This window comes from Ixodes scapularis, unplaced genomic scaffold (assembly GCF_016920785.2).
Source record: "Ixodes scapularis isolate PalLabHiFi unplaced genomic scaffold, ASM1692078v2 PGA_scaffold2__306_contigs__length_199485367, whole genome shotgun sequence".
NCBI lineage: Eukaryota > Metazoa > Arthropoda > Arachnida > Ixodida > Ixodidae > Ixodes > Ixodes scapularis.
In genome coordinates, this window is record NW_024609857.1 from 1,561,887 (window position 1) to 1,584,836 (window position 22,950).

General features: G+C 47.8%; 1 protein-coding gene across 2 annotated transcripts in view; it reads right to left on the reverse strand.

The window, feature by feature from the left end:
* Positions 1–9,069: 9,069 nt before the first annotated feature.
* The window catches only part of LOC8040925 (leucine-rich repeat serine/threonine-protein kinase 1), an 80,590-nt gene continuing 66,709 nt past the window's right edge, over positions 9,070–22,950 (reverse strand). For both annotated transcript variants that reach the window (XM_042291664.1, XM_042291665.1), the window contains exons 32-38: positions 22,165–22,366; positions 18,653–18,738; positions 18,466–18,560; positions 17,990–18,220; positions 14,550–14,728; positions 13,542–13,661; positions 9,070–11,703 (exon numbers count right to left, since the gene is read on the reverse strand). In XM_042291664.1, the coding sequence (XP_042147598.1) occupies positions 11,348–11,703; positions 13,542–13,661; positions 14,550–14,728; positions 17,990–18,220; positions 18,466–18,560; positions 18,653–18,738; positions 22,165–22,366 (1,269 nt within the window). In that variant the 3' untranslated portion in view covers positions 9,070–11,347. The remainder of the gene's footprint in view (positions 11,704–13,541; positions 13,662–14,549; positions 14,729–17,989; positions 18,221–18,465; positions 18,561–18,652; positions 18,739–22,164; positions 22,367–22,950) is intronic.

The following is a 22,950-nucleotide window of genomic DNA, read 5'->3' on the forward strand; positions in this document are numbered from 1 at the left end:
TAGCTAGGCGGCCGCTCCGAGAAGCTCGGTGCGGCGCGCCCTGCGGCGCGAAGCCTAACGTGTGTTAACAGGCCCTCCGTGGGCCAGAATCGTGACAATGTCCTTGAAATGAGAAAGATTCGGCTCACCGGCATGAAAGTGGTATCGAGCGAAACCGGAACGTTAGCTCTGTCTTCTCCAACACTTTTCACCGCACAGAAAAGGAATTTTCCAAGAAAAAGAACGATTTTCTGCGGAGCCCATAGAACATGCGTCCGCTCTCAGCACGTGCGTGCACGCGCTGCCGCAACTGCCTGGACCAGGCTTTACTGGAGCGAGTTTAGTTTCCCAGCTCCCTATTCTCATTTGCGGAGGCGAGCGGCCCAGGTGGCGGTCACGAGAACTAGCGGTGCTGCAGTCGGATCTTACTTCCCTGTCTCGCGCGTCGTCTGGTACCACCACGTTGTTTCTTGTTCCTTTTCTTTTTCGATTTCCCTCTCTTCCTTGCTTTTTCTTTTTTTTACTTCTATGTGTATAATGGCAAAAAAAAAAAGATGATGAAGACGAAGTGTAATACACCACAGAGTTGTCAAGACCACGCTTCTGGATTTCATCCACGATGTGGGGCTAACCGCCTATCTATAACCCCCTTCAACTCCCTCCCTTGGCCATAGATCCAGGCTTGTTAGCCACCGATCACACACCCACTCTTCCTCCCCAAAATGCCAATAAACGCTTTCTGAACTGAACAGAGTTGAGAGTCAGCGCAGTGTCAGAGTTCTTTCTTTGAGTGTTTGAAATAAATTTTTGTGTGCGTCTGTTTCCTTGCGCTGTGAAGTGTTGTTAGTATGAATCATCAACTCGCCCAAGCTCAAGTATTGCTATTCAAACTTGGCGGGCTAGACAATCCGGATGTAAGACTCGACTGCAGCGCTGCTTGTTTTCGTGACCGCCATTGAGCCCACGTCGCAGACGGAGCTGTGAAACTGAGCTTGCTCCAGTAAATATTGCTGTGAACAACGCGCTCAAATATGGCACCCAGTGAATACCTTCCACATATAACTTGCAGGTGTCGCCATTGCTGGGTACTGACGGTTCTCCTAAATGGGGTATTCACTGGACGCCATATTTGAAAACGGTGTTTAGAGCGCATGATCAGAACGAGCTCGCATTAATAGCCTGCCAAGATCAACAATCTTTATGGTGCGAAATGCAGGTTTCAAAAGGACTGCGGAAGTTCGCCGTCAACACACGCTCAGCAGCCGCGCACACACTGCAGATAGGGCCGCATAGGCGCCGCCATCGCCGACCTTCAGTTATTGTTTCCTCTTATTTCGATCACTTCGATCCATCGTTACCACAACACGACAGGTTACTGCCATTTTATGTCCGACTGTGCTCTTCTACCCAGCATTGGCCTTTGTGGAGGCTCGCCAAGGCCTGCTTCTGTGGCTTGGTATCTCGGCAAGACAAGAGAAGGTCAGCAATATCGGCTGTCCTCTCTTTCCAAAAAACTTTCAGCCTTCCCACTCTGGTGAAGAAGGAAGACCAGCGAAGCTGTACAATGGAAAGTAATGGCCGGCCGCAAGTCGGCAAGCCAAAGTGGAGACGCTGCCGCCATCTATGAGCGACGGCGGCAACCAGATACGTGGCTTCCCGCCGTCGCTCATAGATGATGGTAGGTGTCCAGAGTTCGATGTCCTCATTTCTTTGTGGGGGACACGATCCTGGGGAAACCAGCCCTTAACAGTTCCGCTGTAAAGGGCTCTTAAGCCTTTTACAGCTCTTTCATAGGCATCATAAGCATCAGCAACATGGCGGCGGCTCCTAAGCCGCCGCCATGTTGCTGATGCTGATGCGGCTGGTGCGACTCTCGTGCCCCCCATCAGCTAGAAATTTTCTGTCACTATCTTGAACTGTGGAAACCCGCTCAGCGCGATTTCCTGCCTATGTTTTGCGGTTTTGCATTCGACGTTTTCTGGCCCCTCCTGAAAGTTTCCACTTATTTTTCCGAAGCATGCTGCGTGCCCTTTCCGTGTTCTCTTCTACCGTGAGAAATTGGGCTGGTAAGTGCCTGCCATCTAAGCGTTTCTTCTCGATATTCACGGGAAACGAAAGAGGGGAAGGACGCCGAACGGCCTTCGACGCGATTTTGCGAACCATGACGACTGTTCTCCCCCTCCCAGAGATAATCCGTGTAGAGTCATTCTCAGTGATAGCCAAAAATTGTTCGGGTTTGATCCAATCGCGCCCGTTTCTTTGCTTTAATGCTGGTGTGAAAAAAAAAAAAAAAAACGCTTTTCTTAAAAGGTGTTTCAAAACGAAGTCATCTTGGATTCCGTCCGATCGTCAAGATGTGACTGTCGTCGACCGTGACTGTGTTATTTGAGATCTTTCTCAAATAAATTCTTTTTAGATAACGCTGCATCGTGTGCGACGTACAATATATTGTTAGAATGTTAACACTTGCTAAATTGCATGACCGTGTCATGTCCATCGATAAACACGCTATTTGTGAGCGTGGAAAATGCATGGCCTTTCGGCTATCTTCTGTTGTAAATTATTTTCGACAGCTAAGCGCTTTGTCGTTTGGCATGCTGCTAATCAGGCGGCGCCGTCAAAACTTATCGTAAATAAAAAAAAATAATAAAAAAACGACAACTAACATTTTAGTTGCATTCGCTCTGTCCCGGGCATACCCAACAAAAAGTTTACAGTTTTTTTTGTTTTGTTTTTTTTTAATGAAAAGAAATCCGCCGCCGCGGGAGCGGATCCGCTCCCGACGGCGGCGTCGACGGGCGGGTTGTGTTTACATCTATTTCCTTCGAGCAGTGGCGGCAGCGCCGGCTGCGGCAGCGGTTCCCGTAACATCTCGTCAAATATAACGAGAAGGCGCGAGAGTTCCCGCCTCGGCTCTCTCTCCCGGGCGTTGCTGCTCCCGGAAGAACGCGTACTCGTGACGTAGGCAGCGTCGCGCCGCACAAGAATGCCACATCCGGTCAGCGAAACGCCTCGTTCGGCGGCAGAAATAGGTCCTGGACCAATACGGCTCGCCGCCGCGTTTTCCGCCCAGCGTTTCGCCCCGGCGGCAAAAGCTGGGCGGATTCGCTGGCGGGTCCGCAAGTGTAAACGTACCATTATGGTAAGTTTACACCTGAAAAGAAATCCGCTGCCGCGGGAGCGGATCCGCTCTCGGCGGCGGCGGCGACGAGCTGGTTGTGTTTACATCTATTTCCTTCGAGCAGTGGCGGCAGCGCCGGCTGCGGCAGCGGTTCCCGAAACGTCTCGTCAAATATGACGAGAAGGCGCGAGAGTTCCCGTCTCGGCTCTCTCTCTCCCGGGCGTTGCTGCTCCCGGAAGAACGCGTACTCGTGACGTAGGCAGCGTCGCACCGCGCAAGAATGCCACTTCCGGTCAGCGAAACGCCTCGCTCGGCGGCAGAAATAGATGTTTTCCGGCCAGCGTTTCGCCCCAGCGGCAAAAGCTGGGCGGATTCGCTAGCGGATCCGCAAGTGTAAACGTACCATTAGGCGCTCGTTTCCGGCTTGAGCGGCGTCGACGTCGCCGTCGGCGTAACCGCAACGCGTCGGTGTAACCGCGCGGTGCATTATGGGAAACGACCCATAATGCACCGCGGTGACGTGCGCGTTTCATTATGAGACGTTTCCCATAATGGACCGCGCGTAAGGAAGGAGGGGGAAGAGGAGGGAGGAGGAGGAGGGTGAGGAGGCGAGGAGCACGGCAGGAGTAGATGAGCAGCGAGGAGGAGAGGGTACGGGTGAGGAGGGGGAGGGCATGCCCTCCCCTCCTCCTCAAGAGCTGCGCTCTAATTCGGCATTACAGAGTTTGTAATTGCCTCTTTTTTTTTTTGCTTTTTTTATTATGTGGTACTGTCGAGACCGGTTATAAAGAAGTCAACAGGAATCGGACATCGCTTCGCTCTATCCGCTTCTTCGTTATTTATGAGCTCATACAAATAACATGAAAAAAAAAAAGAAGATAGCACGGGTTGTTGTCACAGGCACATGTTTATCGAGCCTGCAGAAAGCGGTCGAGGCTTCCGTGCACGCGTCCTTTGCTAGATCGGAGCAGCTTCTCGCCAACTGCGAGAAGCAACGACCGAAAAAAATATCCTGCTACGTACGGACGGTGTCGACAGCTGCAACGGCCCCGCGGAGGACTCCAGTGGTGGACGACATTTTTTACGTTTATGCGCACTCCGTCGAGTATGGCACGCTTTTGACTCAAGGAGATTGATTGCCTTCGTCTTCCCCGTCGAGGTGCCGGGACTCTCCATCGTTGAGTGGCGATGATTCGCCGAATCGGTGCTTGAGCGAAGGAGACTTTCACGCAAGAGCGACCTCACCGACCAGTCGCCGATACGGATCACTAGCAAACAAAGAAGCGCTCACGGGACCGAGTTGCGCTCAAGCTTGTCTGTCGTCGGTATAGAGAGCCTAGATGTAAGGGATGGGGCAACTGCTCCATTGGGGTCACGTGGTTTGTGGGCCGCGTTTGCAAAACGAGCTGCAGCCTGCCAGGAGTCAAAACTAAAAAGCGTCCACCTTCTGGTGAACGCGCGAGAGGTAAACGCTAAAAAGCGTTCACCTCCCGCGCATTGTGCCAAACCAGTCCAAGGAAACGGAAAGGAGGGACTCCACTCTTTCTCGGACCGTCGTTTGTGCACCCAGATACAGCCATTCTCTCCCTAGAAGATTAGCCCGTTGCTCAAAGCTCGGACAAAAGTTGCTTTTCCCACCCCGTTCAGCCCTAAACTGACTGTTGTGGAAGCTACGTGTTCCTTGGGCCAGCCACACGCTCGTTACCCCACAGGTACTTCGAACTACTCGGTACCACAACGCTGACAACGCCATCAAGGGCAAAGCTCATAACCACGCCAGCATTGCTACGTCACGAATGCGGGGAATCTGTTTTTGTTTGCGCCGGATATCCCATGACGCATCGCGCTCTCCGTTCGCTTCTCTTCGAGCGCTTGCACGAGTGCACCGTTTGGAAGGAAAAATATAGCCAGTCGTTGAATATACAAACGTGCGATTATCATTTACGGTTATTATCCGTCATGCTTGACTCATTTCCGAACGAAATTTGAATATTTCAATCTTTGTTTCCGTACCTCTTTAACCCAAAGAAGGAAGAGAACACAAATTTACGGACTCTAGCGACTTGGTGGCGGCGGTGAGGTACAACAAGAAGCGGTGAGCGAGGAAATGCGGGACCACCGCTGGGAGAAACAACCGGAGCGGTCGGTTTGGGAGGGACCTTATACCTGGCCGCCATCTATCCCCATGCGAGTGAAGCGCTCGGTGCGCCGAACATAGTGTGGTCGCCGCGTCGGACAGAGTCATCACCTAAATGTTTCTTCCACCGTGATCTAGCCTCAAACCCAGCGACTTGGCTCGAAAACGGTTTATTGCCCCTGGGGTAGAGTGTTTCTTGGAAACGTGTATAAAGGCCATAAGGCGTGCAGTCCTCGGACATTACTACTAGGCTATATTGTTACACGTTCACACCACCAAGCGGCAACGCTCGCAACTACCCTTGGTCATGCAGTCGAGCCATTGACGTCACGAGCGCGATACGTATTACGCTTCTCGCTAGTGAAGCGAGAAGACACGCCATTTCGTTTCCATACTTCTTCACTCACAAGCAACGCCACTGACCAAGAAACTCATTTCTTGCGGTGAAATTTCAAGGACAAAAAGAGTCTTATTTTATTCTCCCTTTCGCAAAACCTGATGACGTAGCTGGGGAATAGCAGTACCCTCAATTCTTCCATCCTCGCCAGCAAAGCCCAGCGCCGTTGCCAAATTTGTTACCCCATCTGAGAGGGCAGGGCGAAGCCCTGTGCACTTCAAGGCCAATTAAATGTTCCAGCGTCTCGGTATCACTGTGGCATACGGCACGCAATATGTTTGCCTCCTGAAATTTGTCAAATTTCTAATGCTGATCGAACCTCTGATTTCATGCACAGTATCCTATAACCAAAAGACAGTCCAGGCATTATCACTCCTTTCCACACACCTTTGATTACCTCATATCTATTCTAGTTCCATAGTGCCTTAAGCTTCATAACTAACAAATTTCTGTTACCTTTTCTAATTATATTCTCTTCATGTTTCTCGAGATATTTATTTCCCTCAGTGAGCCAGACTCCCAGAATGTCTTGTATCCGCAGTGGTTCCCTCTTTTCGTCATTAACCCCTTGCCTACTAATAACGAGTGTCACTCGTGCCGCCATTTACGGACCATAAAACCCGACCACGAGTGTGACTCGTGTTTCGGTTTCAGAGCTCGTTTTGTGAGCTCTGCGGCAGATGGCAGCACTACCCCTGTTGCTCCTGTTTACCTTGGGTTCTTTTCTTGTTTGCTTTGCCTTTTGACAGAGAGAGGGCGCTCCATTGACAAAAAATAAGCGCGCTATTGTAAGCAAGCGCGCCAAAAACGTCTTCGGCGCGGAGGTCTGCTTTGGCGGACGAAGATATACAAAGACTTCTTTTTGAAAGTGATGAATGCGCCAGTATTTCTGACGACGAATCCTGCTGCCTTTCCCATTACTCGGAATCCGATGAGAGTTCAACGGACAGTGAGAAAAGTGTTGAAAACGATGCGAATCCTGGAAGCATTTCATCGACTTCTTCGTCTGCACGTCAGTGGAACTGGGAGAAGAGGGAAAACCAGCCTGCTCAGTTCACCTTTGTAGAAACCCCAGGTGTGTCAGCAAGGGTTCAACGCAGTCTTGGTGAGAAGACAAGCGCCTTGTCGACCTTTTCCGTGTTTGCAAGTCATGATTTTTGGGCGTCTGTCTCTGCTGAGACAAATCGCTACGCCGAACAAGAGATGGGCGACGAGGATCGTCCCAAGAAATGCTATGAGGAGCAATGGTTTGACACCACTCCGGATGAGATAAAGGCATACTTTGCCTTGTGCATCATTATGACGCAAGGGAAAAAACACACAGTCAAAATGAACTGGTCCAAGAGGTCCATAGTGGAGACCCCAATTTTCGGCAAAACGATGTCCTATGTGAGGTTTCTGCTAATCTCTCGATTTCTATCATACTGTGAAGAACTACTGAAGAAGAGGAGACGACCAGAAGTCCTGGTATAGAGCATGAGACTACGCCTGAAAGCCAAGGAAACGTTTTTCTTTATTTTGACGCAAATTGCTTGATTTAAATAAAGCTTTCTGTACGATCTTTAAAGAAAAAAAATGAGTAGGCAAGGGGTTAAATAGCATATGCCTGGATAGTACTTTATGGTCTCACAAATATTTAAGCTCAATACACATACCTTACTTCTTTTTTGTGAGGTTGCTGCCGCCATTGGAGAATGTGGGATTTAAATTAAATTCAAATCACAATCGCAACATTTGAGAAAGTGGCACTTCGGCAAACTCGAGAAGATGGCGCACTTGAGGCCAGATTCACGAGGAGCTTCTTAGGCTACGACAACTTAGCTAAGAAGTTTGTAAGTTACGCACATCGCGAGAAGTGGAGAAATCGGTATTCACGAACGCATTTTTTAGTGAGAGGAGGAAAGAACAGTTCTCGCACGCGCGGGCTGCTGCCATGGCAGCAGCGGCTTCGGCAACACGAACAACCCTTTGGAAAGCTCGGCATAGTTCGGAGTACCATGGTTTGGGGGCATGTGGGTTCTGAATATCAAACGCAGGCGGCCTTTCCGCCAACGGTTGTGGATGGATGGATGCATGAATGGTAATGGCCATACCCTTTGTGACGGACGGCAGCTTGCGCCACCTAGCCTCACATTTCGTCTTCCCTTCTTTCTCTTTTCATTTGTATAAATTTTATTCTAACACAACCCCCCCCCCCTTTTTTTTAGTGTTTCCATTGCTTATTTTTATCTGTATTTTTACCCCTCCCCTAGATCTTTTCCACCAATCTTCTCTTTACCGCAATTCTTTCCCTATCCATTCATCCATCCACGTCTGCAAATCCCAGCGCCCTCTCCAAAACCATAGTAATCTCCTCCAAGAGCGTAGGACGAAGCCCCGTGCACCTTAAAATTAAATGTTCTATAGTTTCCGTTTCGCAGTTGCATATGTTGCATAGAGTGTCTATTTCCTGGAATTTAGCCCTATATGTTTTTGTTCTCAGCACCTCGGTTCTAGCTTCAAACAGCAATGAGCTCCCCAATGAATTATTATACAACTATTCCTTCTTTATTTCTTGTTTTTGAGCCCTGTATATTGTTAAAGCCGAATTCCCCTGCATTCTCTCTTCCCACAATTTCCTGTTTCCTTTACTCCCTTTTTTTACTGATATGTTCTGATTGGCTCCATCTCGTTGAATGTATTTAAATCTCAGCTTGCGAGTTTGGTTTGTCCACTTAGTGTTTAGACTTTTCATATATAAATACTTGCATACTTTCGCTGCCCACCAAGTATCCTGTATTTTATTTGTTCAAGTTTTACTTTACTGATCGCTTCTCTACTCTCGAAAGATGCCCAACCCATATACCCCTGTACTCCCTCATTTGGTGTATTCCCATGTGCCTGATCTGGGGATCGTGTCCTGTGTTGCCTGATTGGGTATACATTCTTTTCCAGTTGGCGTCCAAATTTGATGGTTGGCTATGCGGCCATTTTTGGGCTATTTCTAGGGATGCAGCGAACTTTTGCCGAACCTCAGGTTCAACGTCAAACTTAGAGGTTTGACTAGTTAATGTTCGAACTTCTGATCAGTTTAAAAAAAGGAAATTGTTTCTCTTTTGGTTTTTTACACATGTGGAATTCAAGGGGGGGTCAGGACATCCGGACCCCAACTACCCACAACAATGGTTGTCGGTACTCGTAAAAAAAGCGTGGATTTGATCAAGGGGCTTCAGTTAACAAGGGCTTCAATCAGCCAGTGGTTAAAAATCTTGATGTTCCGAGTGACAGCGATGAAGATGATACTGTTCACAGAACCATAAAGGGTTCACTTTCAACCGATTAATCAATTAAAACAAAGAATCGTAAATTAGTGCATAATTTAGTAGAGACCCTAATAAAAAAAATCCTTCTTTATTTGGCAGGGTTCTTGTTGAAAAAGTCAGACATCACATGACATCTCTGCCAACTTTTATTTTTGTCGACATTGTATGCAAAGCTCTGGGTTTAACAGGTATTTTTTCCCGCCTCACATCAATCCAAACGTGCGGAGACTAAAATAGCTACACAATATCTTTGCTGCCAGGATTCAAGAAATATTAGTGCAAAAATGGTGCAAATGCAATGTGAACATAATGTAGTCTACTAATGGACTAGCTCAGCTGCTGTACATCTAGCTTTTCATAAATTAAAGCTCGCAATGTGAAAAAAAGAAAAAGAAAGCCTCGAGGTGTACATTTTTAAGTCATAAATATATTAGATTCTGCAGTTCTTGTTGATATAATAGAATATTTACACACATTTACATACACCAAAAACTATTTTCCTAAGGTTGATCATTATCTGAGCAGTTGTAACACCACAATGAAATGAGTATAAAACAAGGGCTGTTTCTGAACAATGATGACAAAATTATCTCGTTAAGCACCACTGACAACTTGGGCAAGCCAACCCAAAGAGCTGTCATTTAAAACAATGGTCATAATTGATGGTCTCCCAGAACATATTTCTCCAAAATAGAATAGCACAAGGAGACTCTAGAGATAGAGTAGTTTGCACAAAGAAAGGGTACAAATATCCAACCTCACGGGTGAATGTCCCACCATCCTTTCAAATAAAAATGTAAGATTTCTTCGTGTTAACGAAAAAAGAAAACTTGCCGAACCATTGTCATTGCAGCTCAGCATAAACAGACAACACTTTTTTTTTTTTTTCTGATGGGCCAGCTGAACAAAGATTACACCACACACAAAAAATTATGTTCACACTACTGGACTTGCAACTGTTTCATGTTGCAAGTGTAGCAGTGCGAATGTAATATTTTGTGTGTTGTGTATTCTTTGTTCAGCTGGCCCATCATAAGCAATGAACAGCTTAAGCTTGAGTCAACCATCCTCTCCCTAGTCAAATTTTCCTGGAAGCCTAGAAAATAAATAAAGTTAAAGCAACACAGCCTTATCACACACAGGTGGGTTGTAAAGGTACCCACCAGCTGAAAGTCTAAATAAAAATAAAAATAAAAAAAGAGATTGTAATAAACCTAAAATAAGCTCATTCCTAGTATTCCACCACTGGAACCGCTGCAAAGCCTGCCTAGTCAAGCAGTATCACATGTCCAGTCAAGGGAGGTCTTGATTCGAGAAGCAAGCAGTCTTTGCAGTTCTCACATTGGTTCTTCCGCTGGAAGACCCCAAATGCACAGTATGGGGTGTCAAACTATGTGAAGATAGGGTTCTAGCACTGGCACAGCAAGAAGAATGCAGATGTCCTATGAACCAGCCGCTCCATCGCTGTTCCGGTTGCACGGGGCACCAACATATGACCATGGATGTCAGTTGCTGCACTGACTTGCACAAGGCACAGTCCAGTTGAATCCAAGCTTAGCTCTCGTGAAAGCCCCTATCCAGAAATAACCACTATCTAGGAGTAGGCATGATGTGGTGTGACACCTGTGTGGTTGATTTCACTTGTGGAATCCGTGTGGTCTAGACACTGCCTAATATTAGACAGTTTCCTCTCAACACAATACATTGTTCGTTAGATTACGCAGAGATTCTGCAACAATGTCAGAACTAGCCTCAATGTCTAACCAAGAGATGCCACGACTCCTTGTCTTGCAGGTATCAACACCATTTCACGTGACTTGTCAACAAACTCAACATGGGTGGACTTCATATAACACTGCCCAGTAGCAGCAATGCGTGCGACAATGTGCAATGCGTCGTCTAAACCCTCGCCCACGACTATACTATTGTCATTATTGTGAGTTGCAATGCCACAGAAGCGACTTGAGAGCACTGGCTACATTATCTGACCAAAAAGTAAGTGGTGATGTTTCAAATGCCATAGACACTGCCCCAGCGTTTCACGCACATGTCAGAGGCTCCCCCCGTGATTCTTGCTGCTGACCAAACAGTGTAGCCAGTACTTCTTAGTTTGCACCAGGGTATTCCGACCCTTACCGCTGAATATAGTACATCCAATCCTCTCTTGGGCAAACAAAACTCTCGGCAAAAAGGCAAGAACACAGGCCTTTCTAGACGATAGCCTGCTCGAAAAAACATTTTGGATCATCTCATGCCGCCCACATCCTTTCTGTTGAGGCTTAACTTTCACCAGCACACTCCCCAACTTTGACCATATGCATTGCAGGCGTGTCCTAGGCTCTGCTTCCTGTGACCCCAGGACGGGACGTCAGCATCCGTCTAGGAACAAAGCCGTGCTCACGGCGGCCGCGTTACGGCTCTGCCCAGGGGTCGGTGCGCCAGAGGATGGCGTGCATGTTCTGGTGGATGCAGTCTCCGCCCGTAGGCAGGTACCTGCCCAGAAGGTTGCGGTAGCCCTTGCCCACTGTGGCCACCAGGGCCGAGGGCCGCTGGCTGGGCACGGGGCTCTCCGCTCCCCCCTGCGTGGCGGGGGGCCTCCTGCCGTCGGGGGGCAGGCACAGGATGGCCTTGACCTCTTCCTCGAAGGGCCGAAACACCGTTATGGGGCGCATAGTGCTCGCCTCCGCCACCACCAGGCACCCCCAGGTGGTGCCCACGTACAGCTCCGTGTCTACCAGGGCCATGGTCGTCACTTGGCACCTTCCAGCTGTGCGGCAATGTTGGAAACAAAATATATTCGTGGGACCTATATATTGCAATAATATTCAAGTTGTATAATTTGCTGACTATAGGTCCTCGCAAAAATTGAATCGTTTACATCACTGCGTTTTGTGATCCAATGCTTCACATTAACACATTGTGCAAGCGGCATGGGATCAGAATGTTTGCCCAGCTACTGCTGGAGCTGCAGAAACATCCTTCACACAGCTTCCAGGGCATAAAAGTACAAAAACTATTCCTGAAAAAAAGTATATGTTGGCGCTACAGATGAAGTTGGAATACACAAAATGTGATTCTGCGGCATTCTTGGGGCTCGAAGAACTTCGCAAATGTTTATTTTTGCATTTCGCTTTTGTTATATGGGTAAAAAGTGTGGGAGAGGGGGAGATGAGAGCACGTGGGGACGTCGGAGCGCTAAGCTCTGGTTGGAACGATTAGTGGGTAGACACAAAGCTACAGTCAAACCCGTTTATAACGAACAGCAGGAAACGCTACGATCAGTTCGATACAGCAAGTAGTTCGATATGGCAAAAACCATTTAAAGTCTAAAAATGTAGCTCCAACCAATATTTGAAAGGCAACCCAACGTTTTCGGACTCTCACCCAACCAGGCAGATTTCTGCCGAATATGTTTACTTTCAAAAATCATTTACAACGAACTTCTAAGAACTTCCACGATGCCTTCATTGTGAGCCGAGAGCTTCTCTTTATCTTTCTCATCTCTTCACCTCATCCTTGTAACAATGCGCTGTAATTTTTTTTTTTTTTTTCGTTTATCTCTTTTGCTGAATTGCTTCTTCGTGAGCAAACGCTTTTGGGATGAAAATTTCTTTTCTTTTCCTGTACGTGCGTGCAGAGTGCATATTTTACCTTTCTCGCCTTCTGAATCGATTCTCTTCGCTCAATTTGTTTCGCCATTTGAGCTCTTGTAATTTTCAACCTTTCCTACTTCTTTTTGGGGGGAGGGGACAGGCTAGAAGAGGACTGTTTGCGCGGTTTTGGAAGCCTCCCCGAGGGGAAAAAGTTTGATATAGCCAATAGGTTGTTTGTTATAAAAAGTACTTTTTACGTGCATTTTTATTTAAATTTTTTGTGAGTTCGATATTGACAATAATTCGCTGTATGTGGGTTCGTTCTAAATGGGTTTCACTGTACCTACCTTTGGTCTCTACTCATTGTATGAACACATACGCTGTCATCCCGTGTTCATATCTGGACAGTGAATAGACTGGTTCCTTCATATCACGAGTCTCCTCTTTGTTGTTGTGGCAAGGTGTCGGGCCCATCACCATAGGGTTGCACTCAATACTTTGTTCCTTCTTCTCAATTATACTTACTATTTCTTCTCAGATATCGATTCTTTTGTACAGGTTGTCCCTGAAGTATGTGTTAAACATTTTGCAATGGTTTCCATGATGTTCGTTCACACTTTCCTTGGGGATCCCAGCCCTTAACGTGCAAACAAACAGAGCAAAAGTATGGTGGTGCTGCCATCTCACAAAACCAGTCCAGTCTAAACTACAACCGTCCAAACAAAAGACTGCTGGATGCACCAAAACAATAAATGCTAACGCATAAAAAAAACAGCTACACAAGAATTGCAATTTTAAATTTTTTTTGTATTTTGCTCTCGTTGCTTTGGCTTTGTGTTTGTATGTTAAAAAGAGCTCACACTCCAACCTTGTATAAAATTGCTCTTCGTATTTAGTTTCGTTAAAATCATCACAAAGGCACTGTCTTGCAACCACCAAAACACAAACCATATATAGGCGTGCGTAATAGGGAGAAAGAAATGAAGATTGAGTGGTTGATAATAGTGCTCACGGGTGAGGTGCTCCTCGATGCTGATGGAGAGCAGGCTCTCGGAGCAGGGAGCCAGCTTGGAGCAGTCCAAGCGATGCAGGATGCTCCTCGAGGCACAGTCCCACTGGTACACCACACAGCCTGCACACCATCCACATCAACTCACTTGTCCATTGCTCAACGTAAACAAGCGGGTCTTCCTCACCTTATGAAGAGATTTTGAGGAATACCAATTCAATATGCTCAACATTTTATACACAGAGGCAAGCTTGCAAAAGTAGGCATGATTCCACCAGCATTGTGACATATTATATATCTTCATATATAGAAAGCATAGCTTTCATTTTCGTACGTCACAAAAGTAATTCTCGACCCCTTGTGAAGAAATAAGCGCTAAGAATATGAAACGAAACGCAGCAAAAATGGCAATGGACTTAACATGCAAACAAACGAAATGAAAGAGCACGGTGGGAACTGTACTGCCATGGCTGGCACAAGTTGAAGTCCTAAATAGGTAATGCCATACCATAAAAGACCACAGTCGACAAGTCCATGGAAGTCAGGGCTAGAAATGAAAACAGTGCTGTGGAAAAGATCATGGGCATATGTACTCCTGCACTGGCGCCTAAAATGCATCTCGGACTAATGCATTAAGCGTCCTGCACAACAACTGCAACAGAGAGCCCCAAAGTGGCACCAAAATATGCCACACAAGCCGCCGTGTAACGCTACAGCCTTTCACGATCCTGGCGGTGAATAATCCGAGTCGATGCAGGCATTGCTTTTGTTGCAGAATCTCAACCTGTAGCTACCGGGGTTTCTGTTAACTGACCAACTGCAGAGTTAACTACAGCAGAAGGGGCATCTGCTATATCACCCTCCATTGCTGCACCACTGCCAGTATCGCTGCAGCATCACACGGTCGTGTTGTCATTAGGCAGATGTCAAGACAACAAAACAGAGACGTGGCCAACAGAGCAGCCAAAGTACTCCTAGCGGCAGCAGCAGGAGCGGTGTCCCAAGACTCACCTGGATACACGTATGACCAGACGGTGGGCTGTCCCTCAGACGAGGAGCACAAGCAAGACACCACAAAGTTGTCTTGCGGGGGTTCATAGTGGTTCACCACTTCCTGCCCCGACACCACCGACCCTCGGAGTGGGTAGATGGCAATGGCACCCTGGGCCTTGCCACACCACAGCTCACACCTGCTCGAACACAGAGAGGGACTGTCTTAGACGAGAAACAACTTCACAATGAACATGCTGCAATTAGAGCCAGAATGTTATTTTCTTCTTCCCCCCCCCGAACTAGCTGCAAGGCTAGCACGGCAGGCTCATTAAACTCATAAAGACGCTCCCCTCTAAGACATTTTGCAATTCTATTTTAGCATTTGTTGTTTCACAAAACCCTTCTTGACTGTAAAACAAAAAAAGGCTACGTCAGCTGTGTTGAAATATTTTCTCTCAAATGGCACAATAAAAATCGACTAAGCCAGAGATCACACTGTCCAGTTGCTAAGACATTGATTTGATTAATTTAATTAGGTACCACCGTGAAACACCAGGCAAGCGCCCACTCAAACTTTGGAGATAATCGTAAAAAAATGGGGGATGGGCGCTTGTCCGATCATCAATTTTACATGTAAATGTACTGTGCATATTTTGTCAGATCTCACAAATTTGGTAATGGGTGCTTAATTTGGAATGGGCGGATATGCGGTATTCTACGGTACCCTCAGAGTCATTGGCATTACAAAGGGGAGTGGGAGCAAGAAAGGTAAGAATCGCTTTTTTACCTATTTTCACATACTTTCTTTGCATTGTTTCCTTTTGTGCACCACGCTGAAGGCATCATGCTGCTTGTGGGCACGTATCAAATAAATAAATAAAACAAAATAAATAAATAAAAAGAAAATACAGTAATTTATACACTTATTTCATGGAGGCAAAAAGCGTGAACGATGTTAATAGCCTCTCTAAACAATTGAGTATTAACAATACCGCAGTTACTCGCACATTGAACACACCCCCCACAACGGGTACCAATATTTGGACTTTTCTCTCCTTCGTGTCATGAACGGAATTCCAATTTTCAGCTCCGCAAGTCTCGAATTGCTTCCAATTTAGCTAGCCAACAAGCCAATTTTCTTTTGCTGCCAAGCGGTCAGGCCAAGTCGAGCCAAGCCAAGCCGCTCTCGTAATGGCTGCAAGCCCATAGTTGCGGAAGTGATCAACCATGAAACTGAGCGGCGCACACACTTGACAAAGCTTATGTCGAGGAATTGCCCAGCCCCGGATATTTTTCGCCTACCGGATGCATTGACGTCAACAAACACGCCGTCATCAGCAATTCGCTTTCGGACAGCGAGTGAAAGTGGTTAGGCCTAAGAACGATCGCGTTGCTCTCCGTGCTGAGTGTGCTGTGTAGGGCGCTTTTCCTTCGGCAAAAGGCACGCCGAAAGCGCCCTAAAACAGGTTCGCAATTTATAAAGCATGGTTATTGTGGCGTGACCCCGACCAGCCGTGGGTGTGCCTCCATTAGTGGAGACGTGCCACAGTACCTTGCCGTGTCATATTGGCACCTAATATGACATTTGCACGAACTGTGTAAATGCAAAAATTTGCCCGTGTAATGAGCGCCTCCCCAAATATATGTTACTTTTTCAGGGAAAAAAGTGTGTTCATTATGCGAGTAAATACAGTAGATACAATAGAGGCCGGAAGCTTCCAAAGACGTTTTAGGGACTAATTAATGGTACCATATTTTCCGGTGTATAAGTCGCAGTTTCTTTAAAACATTTTTCTTGGCGCGTCCTACACAACAATGTGACTTTTTTTTTTTAATTCACAGTGTGATACAGTCTTTTTTTATGTGCCGTGCACCATCTTTCGTAGAGCACCGTAACCAAGCAGCCATATGGTGTTGCCCCTTCCTGGAAGTACTGCTTTCGCTGCACTCTTCTACACTTTCCTAACTAACTTGGAAAGCAAGAAATTTTACGATTTGCCCGAAGCAGCTCAATGTGTGTAGGCAAGACAGTGAGAATAAAACTTTCAAAGCATGTGGTGAACGTTGCCAAATTCAGCCATGGTTCTGTATTCTTTTGCTTTAGTCCAGTAACACTGAAAGGTAAATGGGCTGGTACACACACACTGCAGAAAATTTTTTTGCGTCTTTCTTAGTTTCTGCTAGATGAGCAGTTTTTATCTGTCATGCTCCAGCTGTGTTGCTACATGTAAAAATAAGGGTTGCAGCAAGCCAATCTTTTAGCGGAAACCAAAAAAATGAAAGCCGTTTACAACTCCCTGTAACACCGAATTAGAGCGCAGCTCTTGAGGAGGAGGAGGGAAGGGTACCGGGGGGTGAAGTGACCTGGGGGGGGTCGCGTGACCTTGGGGAGTCACGTAACCATGCCGATGATGTCATCAGTGATGATGACGATGTTGGTGACGTCATCGATGAAGTCATCGGGGAGGTCACGTGACCTCGGCGAGGGTCACGTGACCCTGAGGGTGGTCACGTGACCTGGGGGGTGTCACGTGACTTCGGGGGGGGGGGGGGGTCACGTGACTTCAGGGGGGTCACGTGACTTTGGGTGTCACGTGACCTTGGGGTGACCTTGGGGGTCACGTGACCTTGGGATGACCTTGGGGGCCACGTGACCTTGGGATGACCTTGGTTACGCCGACGCAGACGCCGCTCAAGCCGGGAACGGGCCCCTAAGAGCTGCGCTCTAAAAGTGTGTCAAGATTTGTCTATCTGCCTGCCCACCGATGCTTTCATCGTCTCCGTGACGGCCTAGGCTAGACCGAGTGGTTCAAAGGTTGGTTCACGAGTGTCTGTCACGTTAAACTTTCGTTCGCTCGGCATGTGTATGCTTGAATAAAGCCGACTACCTTCTCATTTCGCGCGTTTCATGTCCTTTTGCTGCGAAACACTCAATTGCCCCCCCCCCCCCCCCCCCCCCACACAGCGCCGTGCTATGGGCATTTCTCACGAGTCAAAACGTCAAAGTTGCGTGTCAAACAGTATGTACGATCTAGCTGATTGTGCGAAGCTCCAATTTCACGATACCAATGCACGTAAAACAAAATAACTAATCACGTGAACCGTGCAAAGAGATGCGACTAATACACCAAGTTTACCGCGAAAACGGCTCAATATACGGAAGAGTGACTTATAGTCCGGAAGATAGAATAAATTGTGTTATTCTCACAATTAGGGACGCCCAATTTGAACAGATGGTCAATGTGTGGCGAAATATAGAGCATAAAGAACCCTGCTGTGCCCTCCTGAAGTCCCAAAGTGCATCCAGTTGCAATGTGCTGACACACCCAAACATGTCATCACAATGCGGTTATCTCCGCACCATTGTACGTCAGCTGAATGTGTTGATAAAGGTCTACAAAATGAAATCTAGGATATAACGGAGTGCACAATCAAAAGGGAGGCGAAGGAAGCCTCACCCATTGTCGCCGAGCTGGAGCGCACAGAGAGACAGCGCTCCAGGAGCATCCAACTCCTGCAGGGCGTCGCCGTGAAGGCTGTTGTCGTGGCAGAGCCAGAGGCGCCCTCCGCCTCCCGTGAACAGCGCCACGCGACCCACGCTCTCCAGGTGGAGCATGCCCCGCAGGGCACACACAGTGGCACAGTCCGGCGTCAGCGAGAAGCTGGACACCTCTGTATACGTCTGCAGCCTGCGCGAAGAAATGGCAAAAGACTCGTCCCATTACCTTATCCTACCATAACGCTTTGAGGTACAAGTGTTCATGGACCTGAAGCATGTTTAAAGATGAAACAAACCAGCTGCACTTTAATTACGTTACTTTTATTGCTCAGTTGGACATTCCGCGATACTCAGGATTATTTCTTGACGAATACTGAGACACCTTACGATAAAACCACAATAGGAAATATTGTTAGAAAAAGAACCAAGACTTACCCGTAGATGTGGACGACGGCCCGCGAGTCCCCCAGCCAGACAGAGTCATTGACCACGCACAGGCAGGTCACGGTCACATCTTCGATGGGCAGTGTCTGTGCACGTACCAAAAGGGTGGCAATCTCTCAATATTGCATCTGGCAAAGAAACAAGGACGCTCTCCCAAGGGGGCAGAAGCAGCACTTACCTTGAGGTCTGCCCAACCTGTTGAACTGCAGCTGAGCAGGTCTATGTGCCGCCCCATCCGAGCCAGCCACAGTTCACAACTCATCTCTGTAAAAACAGAATGTTCAGAGTATCAAAGAAGTTTGGCAACATTGGACTCGGGCTGCCAAAAAGACGGCTACCACGTGGTACAAGGGGTCACGTGATCCTCTATGCAATGACAGGCGGGACTGGAGCAAACTACCATTGGGGCAGGGGCGTGCAATGAGCAAGTGTCGTCTGAAACGCAGTCTTCACCTTGTTTCAGTGTCTACGATATTCAGCGACGTCTGCACAACTGCGGCATGAGTCCAAGCACATGGTGTGAACAAAAACTACAAAGACACTTAAGACTGCTAAAGTGTCGGATTGCAAAAGCATTTGTATACATAGCGTATACCTACAAGCTGCACGCCACGCTGAGCCCGGCCGAGCGACCCCTACTGCCCAAACGGGCTCTGCGGCCGGCTGCTCTGCAGAGCCCGGCCACCCTCTCCCTCTTACCGGTGGCCGGGCCACCGTGCCTGTAGAGGGCTTTTCTGTGAAGTGGCGTTCCTTGGAACTATGCCGCGCGCCAGCCAATGGGAGTTTATTCATGAATTCGCTGCTACAGACTACAGGCTTCGCTTCATGGGACAGGGGAATTTAGGTGCCGTTTGGCACGGCTTCAAAAGCTGATAACGCCGGCTCACTCCATGAGACAGTTAATGCTTTCGCATTAAAACTCCGAGAGACAATATTCACAAACGGTGAGACGAAGTCGGCGGTTGTGAAGCGGGGGACGGCGGTAACGGCGGGACGACTGGACATCTCCCAAGGCTGAGAAGCGTGCTATGCAGGTGCGTTATGCTAATCACGCGAACACTGTCGAGCGCCGAGAGAAGACGCTGCTGATGTCACCTGTTACGCATTGCCCGGAGAACTAAAAACAAATAAAAAGTAGCAATGTATATGACGTTTCTCTCAATGTTGGCTACGCCAACGTCGTAGCCTTGACTGCGCTGCTGATTGTGCCTGAATTCAGCCGCTAGAGTCGGCTGATCTCAGCAACTTTGCATGTTCCGAAGTTTGCCGGACCGCTTAACCCCTTAACCGTTTTTCATTTTTGGCAATTTTGAACCCTAAACCGCTTCTTTTTTTTATCTTCTTATCTTATGATCTCAGTTACTTCACGTATAAAGCCCCATTATGATTGAACGACGGAGCAAACAGAAACATTTTATTGATGTTGATTGTAATTGCTTTGTTTTGGGGACAAGTTCAACTAACCTGTATAAAAAATAAAAAAAAAAAAAGAAAAAAAAAGCCCGGAATGGAAAGGAAGGTTTTCGGGGCCCCTAAGGCAATTTCGCGACCGTGTGAAACAGCTCGAAACACGGAATTACACATAGAGCCTTCTCGCACTTGCTGCACCAAAACCTTGTCTCCTTCCTCAGCTTCTTTCCGTTTTGGTCCTTCTTCTTGCAACAGAGGTTGCACTTTCGGGTTGGTTCGATTTTCTTTTCGGTCGGTGGGATGTAGGCGGGGAAGTGGCGGCCAGTGAGCCGGTCAACATCAAGCAGGCTGGAGGGACGACCGCGCTTTGGCTTCTGTGAGGGTTCGTGGTACTTGTTCAGGATGCTCTCAATAAGAGCAAGACGGTACTCAATGTGGAGCATCTTACCTCCGTCTTTTTTGTACACAATGAAGGAGTTGTATGTGGCTTCATCTACAAGCTGACGAAATATCTTTTTGTAATATATCTTTTGTCATTTCCTCGACACCGGGTAGTTTGCCAGCATTTGGTCGCACTTATCGACTCCCCCCATGGTGTGGTTGTAGTCCCGAACGATGCTAGGCTTGGCTACGGCTCGTCCTCTTGTGTCTGAGAACTCTTCAATTTCTGCACTATGCACTGTGCTCATTACGGTGACAACTTTCTTGTCTCGCCACTGGAGAGCAACACACTTCCCCCGCTGGTAGGCGTGCGCGTCACCCTTCTTCAGCTTAGGTGCGCGAAACTCTGGTGGCATCTCCTTCCTGTTGGCTCGCACAGTTCCATACACATCTGTGCAGTTCTTGATGAGGGCATCAACAAGCTCCGGCGATGTGTAGAAATTGTCGATGGTCACGCAGTACCCCTTGCCAAGGAGTGGCTCCAGCAACTTCAGCACCACCCTTGTCCCCATTGCAGATTCTGGAGGAACAGGAATAAGAGTGTTGAGATCTGTACCTTTTCCAGTGTAGATCAAACTGTTCCATACATAGCCTGATGCTGCCTCGCACAACATGAAAAATTTTATCCCAAAACGGGCCCTCTTCAATGGGAGGTACTGCACCCAACCCAACCTCCCTTTGAACAGCATGAGGCTTTCGTCGATAGAGACGTCTCTCTCTGGTATGTAGGCCGTCCGGTACCTCTCAACCAAACGCGAGAAAAATGGCCATATCTTGTAGAGCTTGGGCTGTGGATGAGTGCCAAGATCGGTCGAACTCTCGTTGTCCACGAAGTGAAGCATCCTCATGATGAGCTGGAACCGGTTACCGCTCATCACTTCTCCAAAGATGGGCGTGTGCAGAAGCTTGCTCTTCGACCAGTACCACTCTTGCTCCGGTTTTTGCACAATCCCTTGCAACAGCAGGAGCGACAAAAAAACCCGCATCTCTTCCGTTGTTGTTGGTACCCATTTCTTGAGGCGAGAATGCTCGCTAAGTTGGCTGGCGTTGAGTTTTTGCTCAGCATAGCGGTTGGTTTCCCTAACTATCAACGAGATCAAGCCGTTGTCCAGAAAAGCTTCAAAGTACTCAAGCACGTCAGTGGTTGATTGGACTGAAAATGTCTTACCCGGGCTGCCGAGAAAAGGGAACCGAGGGGGGGCTGGCGGAACACTGTTCATGTCAATTTTCGACCACTGCCGAGCATCGGCAATAGCGCGATCTGGATCGTCGTCGTCCTCCGCTTCGTCCGAGGAGCTGCTGAGTTCGACGTCGTAATCACTGTCTTCTTCACTTGAAGAGCAGAAGTAGACATCAGTATCCATGTCGCTATCGAAGTCTTCTGTAAAAGAAGCATTTCTTTTCCCTTTGGATGGGCCCGGGCCACACGTGTCACCACCACCGGACGCCATTTTTCAATCTCGTCTTCAAACGAAGAAAAAGACAAAACACAAACCAAACAGATGCAAAATTGCCGTTCCTGTGCTGCCATCTGTCGGCAGCATCTCAAACTGCGTTATGAACGAGCCTGGGTCGTCTAAAACGGCGAAGGGGCGAATGATGGAGGACAGACGAGCTACACTCGTCCTAAACGGTTTGGGGACGGCTCGAGGTGGACGAGCTAGGCTCGTCCAAAACGGTTAAGGGGTTAAAAAACATTTAGACAGAACTAGGTCTAACGTTTGACGTATGGTCTTTCCAGCTAATACTGAAGAGGGTTGCATTGCTTTTTAAAAATAAAAATAAAGCGGAGTTGCCATTTTAGGGGTAGCTCTCGCGGTGCTGAATCGGCATGCTCACCCTGTTCTTGTGCAGAGGGCAGGCAGGCGACTCCCGCACAGAGCACGGACTCGCTTTTCTCCAGAGAGACCACGTCCAGGAGGTGGGTGAACTCAGGGGCGGTGGCGATGGACACAATCTGGCTGGCCGAGGGACGGTCTCTTGGCTGCTGCGCCCAGCAGCTCACCATCAGGTCCAGCAGGTAGCCTGGGTATGCTATCTCCTGCGAGTGCACCCAGAAGGTTCCGCCCACCACTTTTATGCATGCAACGGAACACAGACTGCTCGCATCCTCGATGGTTATAAGAGGCTGCAGTATAATGGAGACAAGTTGAAGTTAACAAACACTCAAACCTCAACAGATGCAATTTCAAAGTGAAGGTCCCAAATTGAGATTCGATTTGGTGTCCACAGTGAAAATGCAAACCCAATAACGCAATTTCAGCAGCATAAAATTCCCAGGTATCTTCAGTGAGCTTTCGATTCCGACAAACTTCAAACTTAAACCTTGGCTGAAATTTTGTGGTCCCTGTGAATGGTCCATTTCAACTCCTTCATTCTGTCTTGCCTTCAACTCGGTACTAATGTTGATATTTTCCAAACTTTGGCTGCGAGTTCAAAATCACAAGAGCCGAGATAGTAAGCTGCATCTCTATGACTCCGCATAAATGAAGCTATATGCCAAATTTATAGCACACGTTCCTCAACAGAAACAAGCGTGGCATTCAACGAGGAGGGTGAAGAAAAAACATGCTCTTATCTCGAAATCACTTGCTCCCAGCGCTTCATTTATGGGGGTTAGAGGGA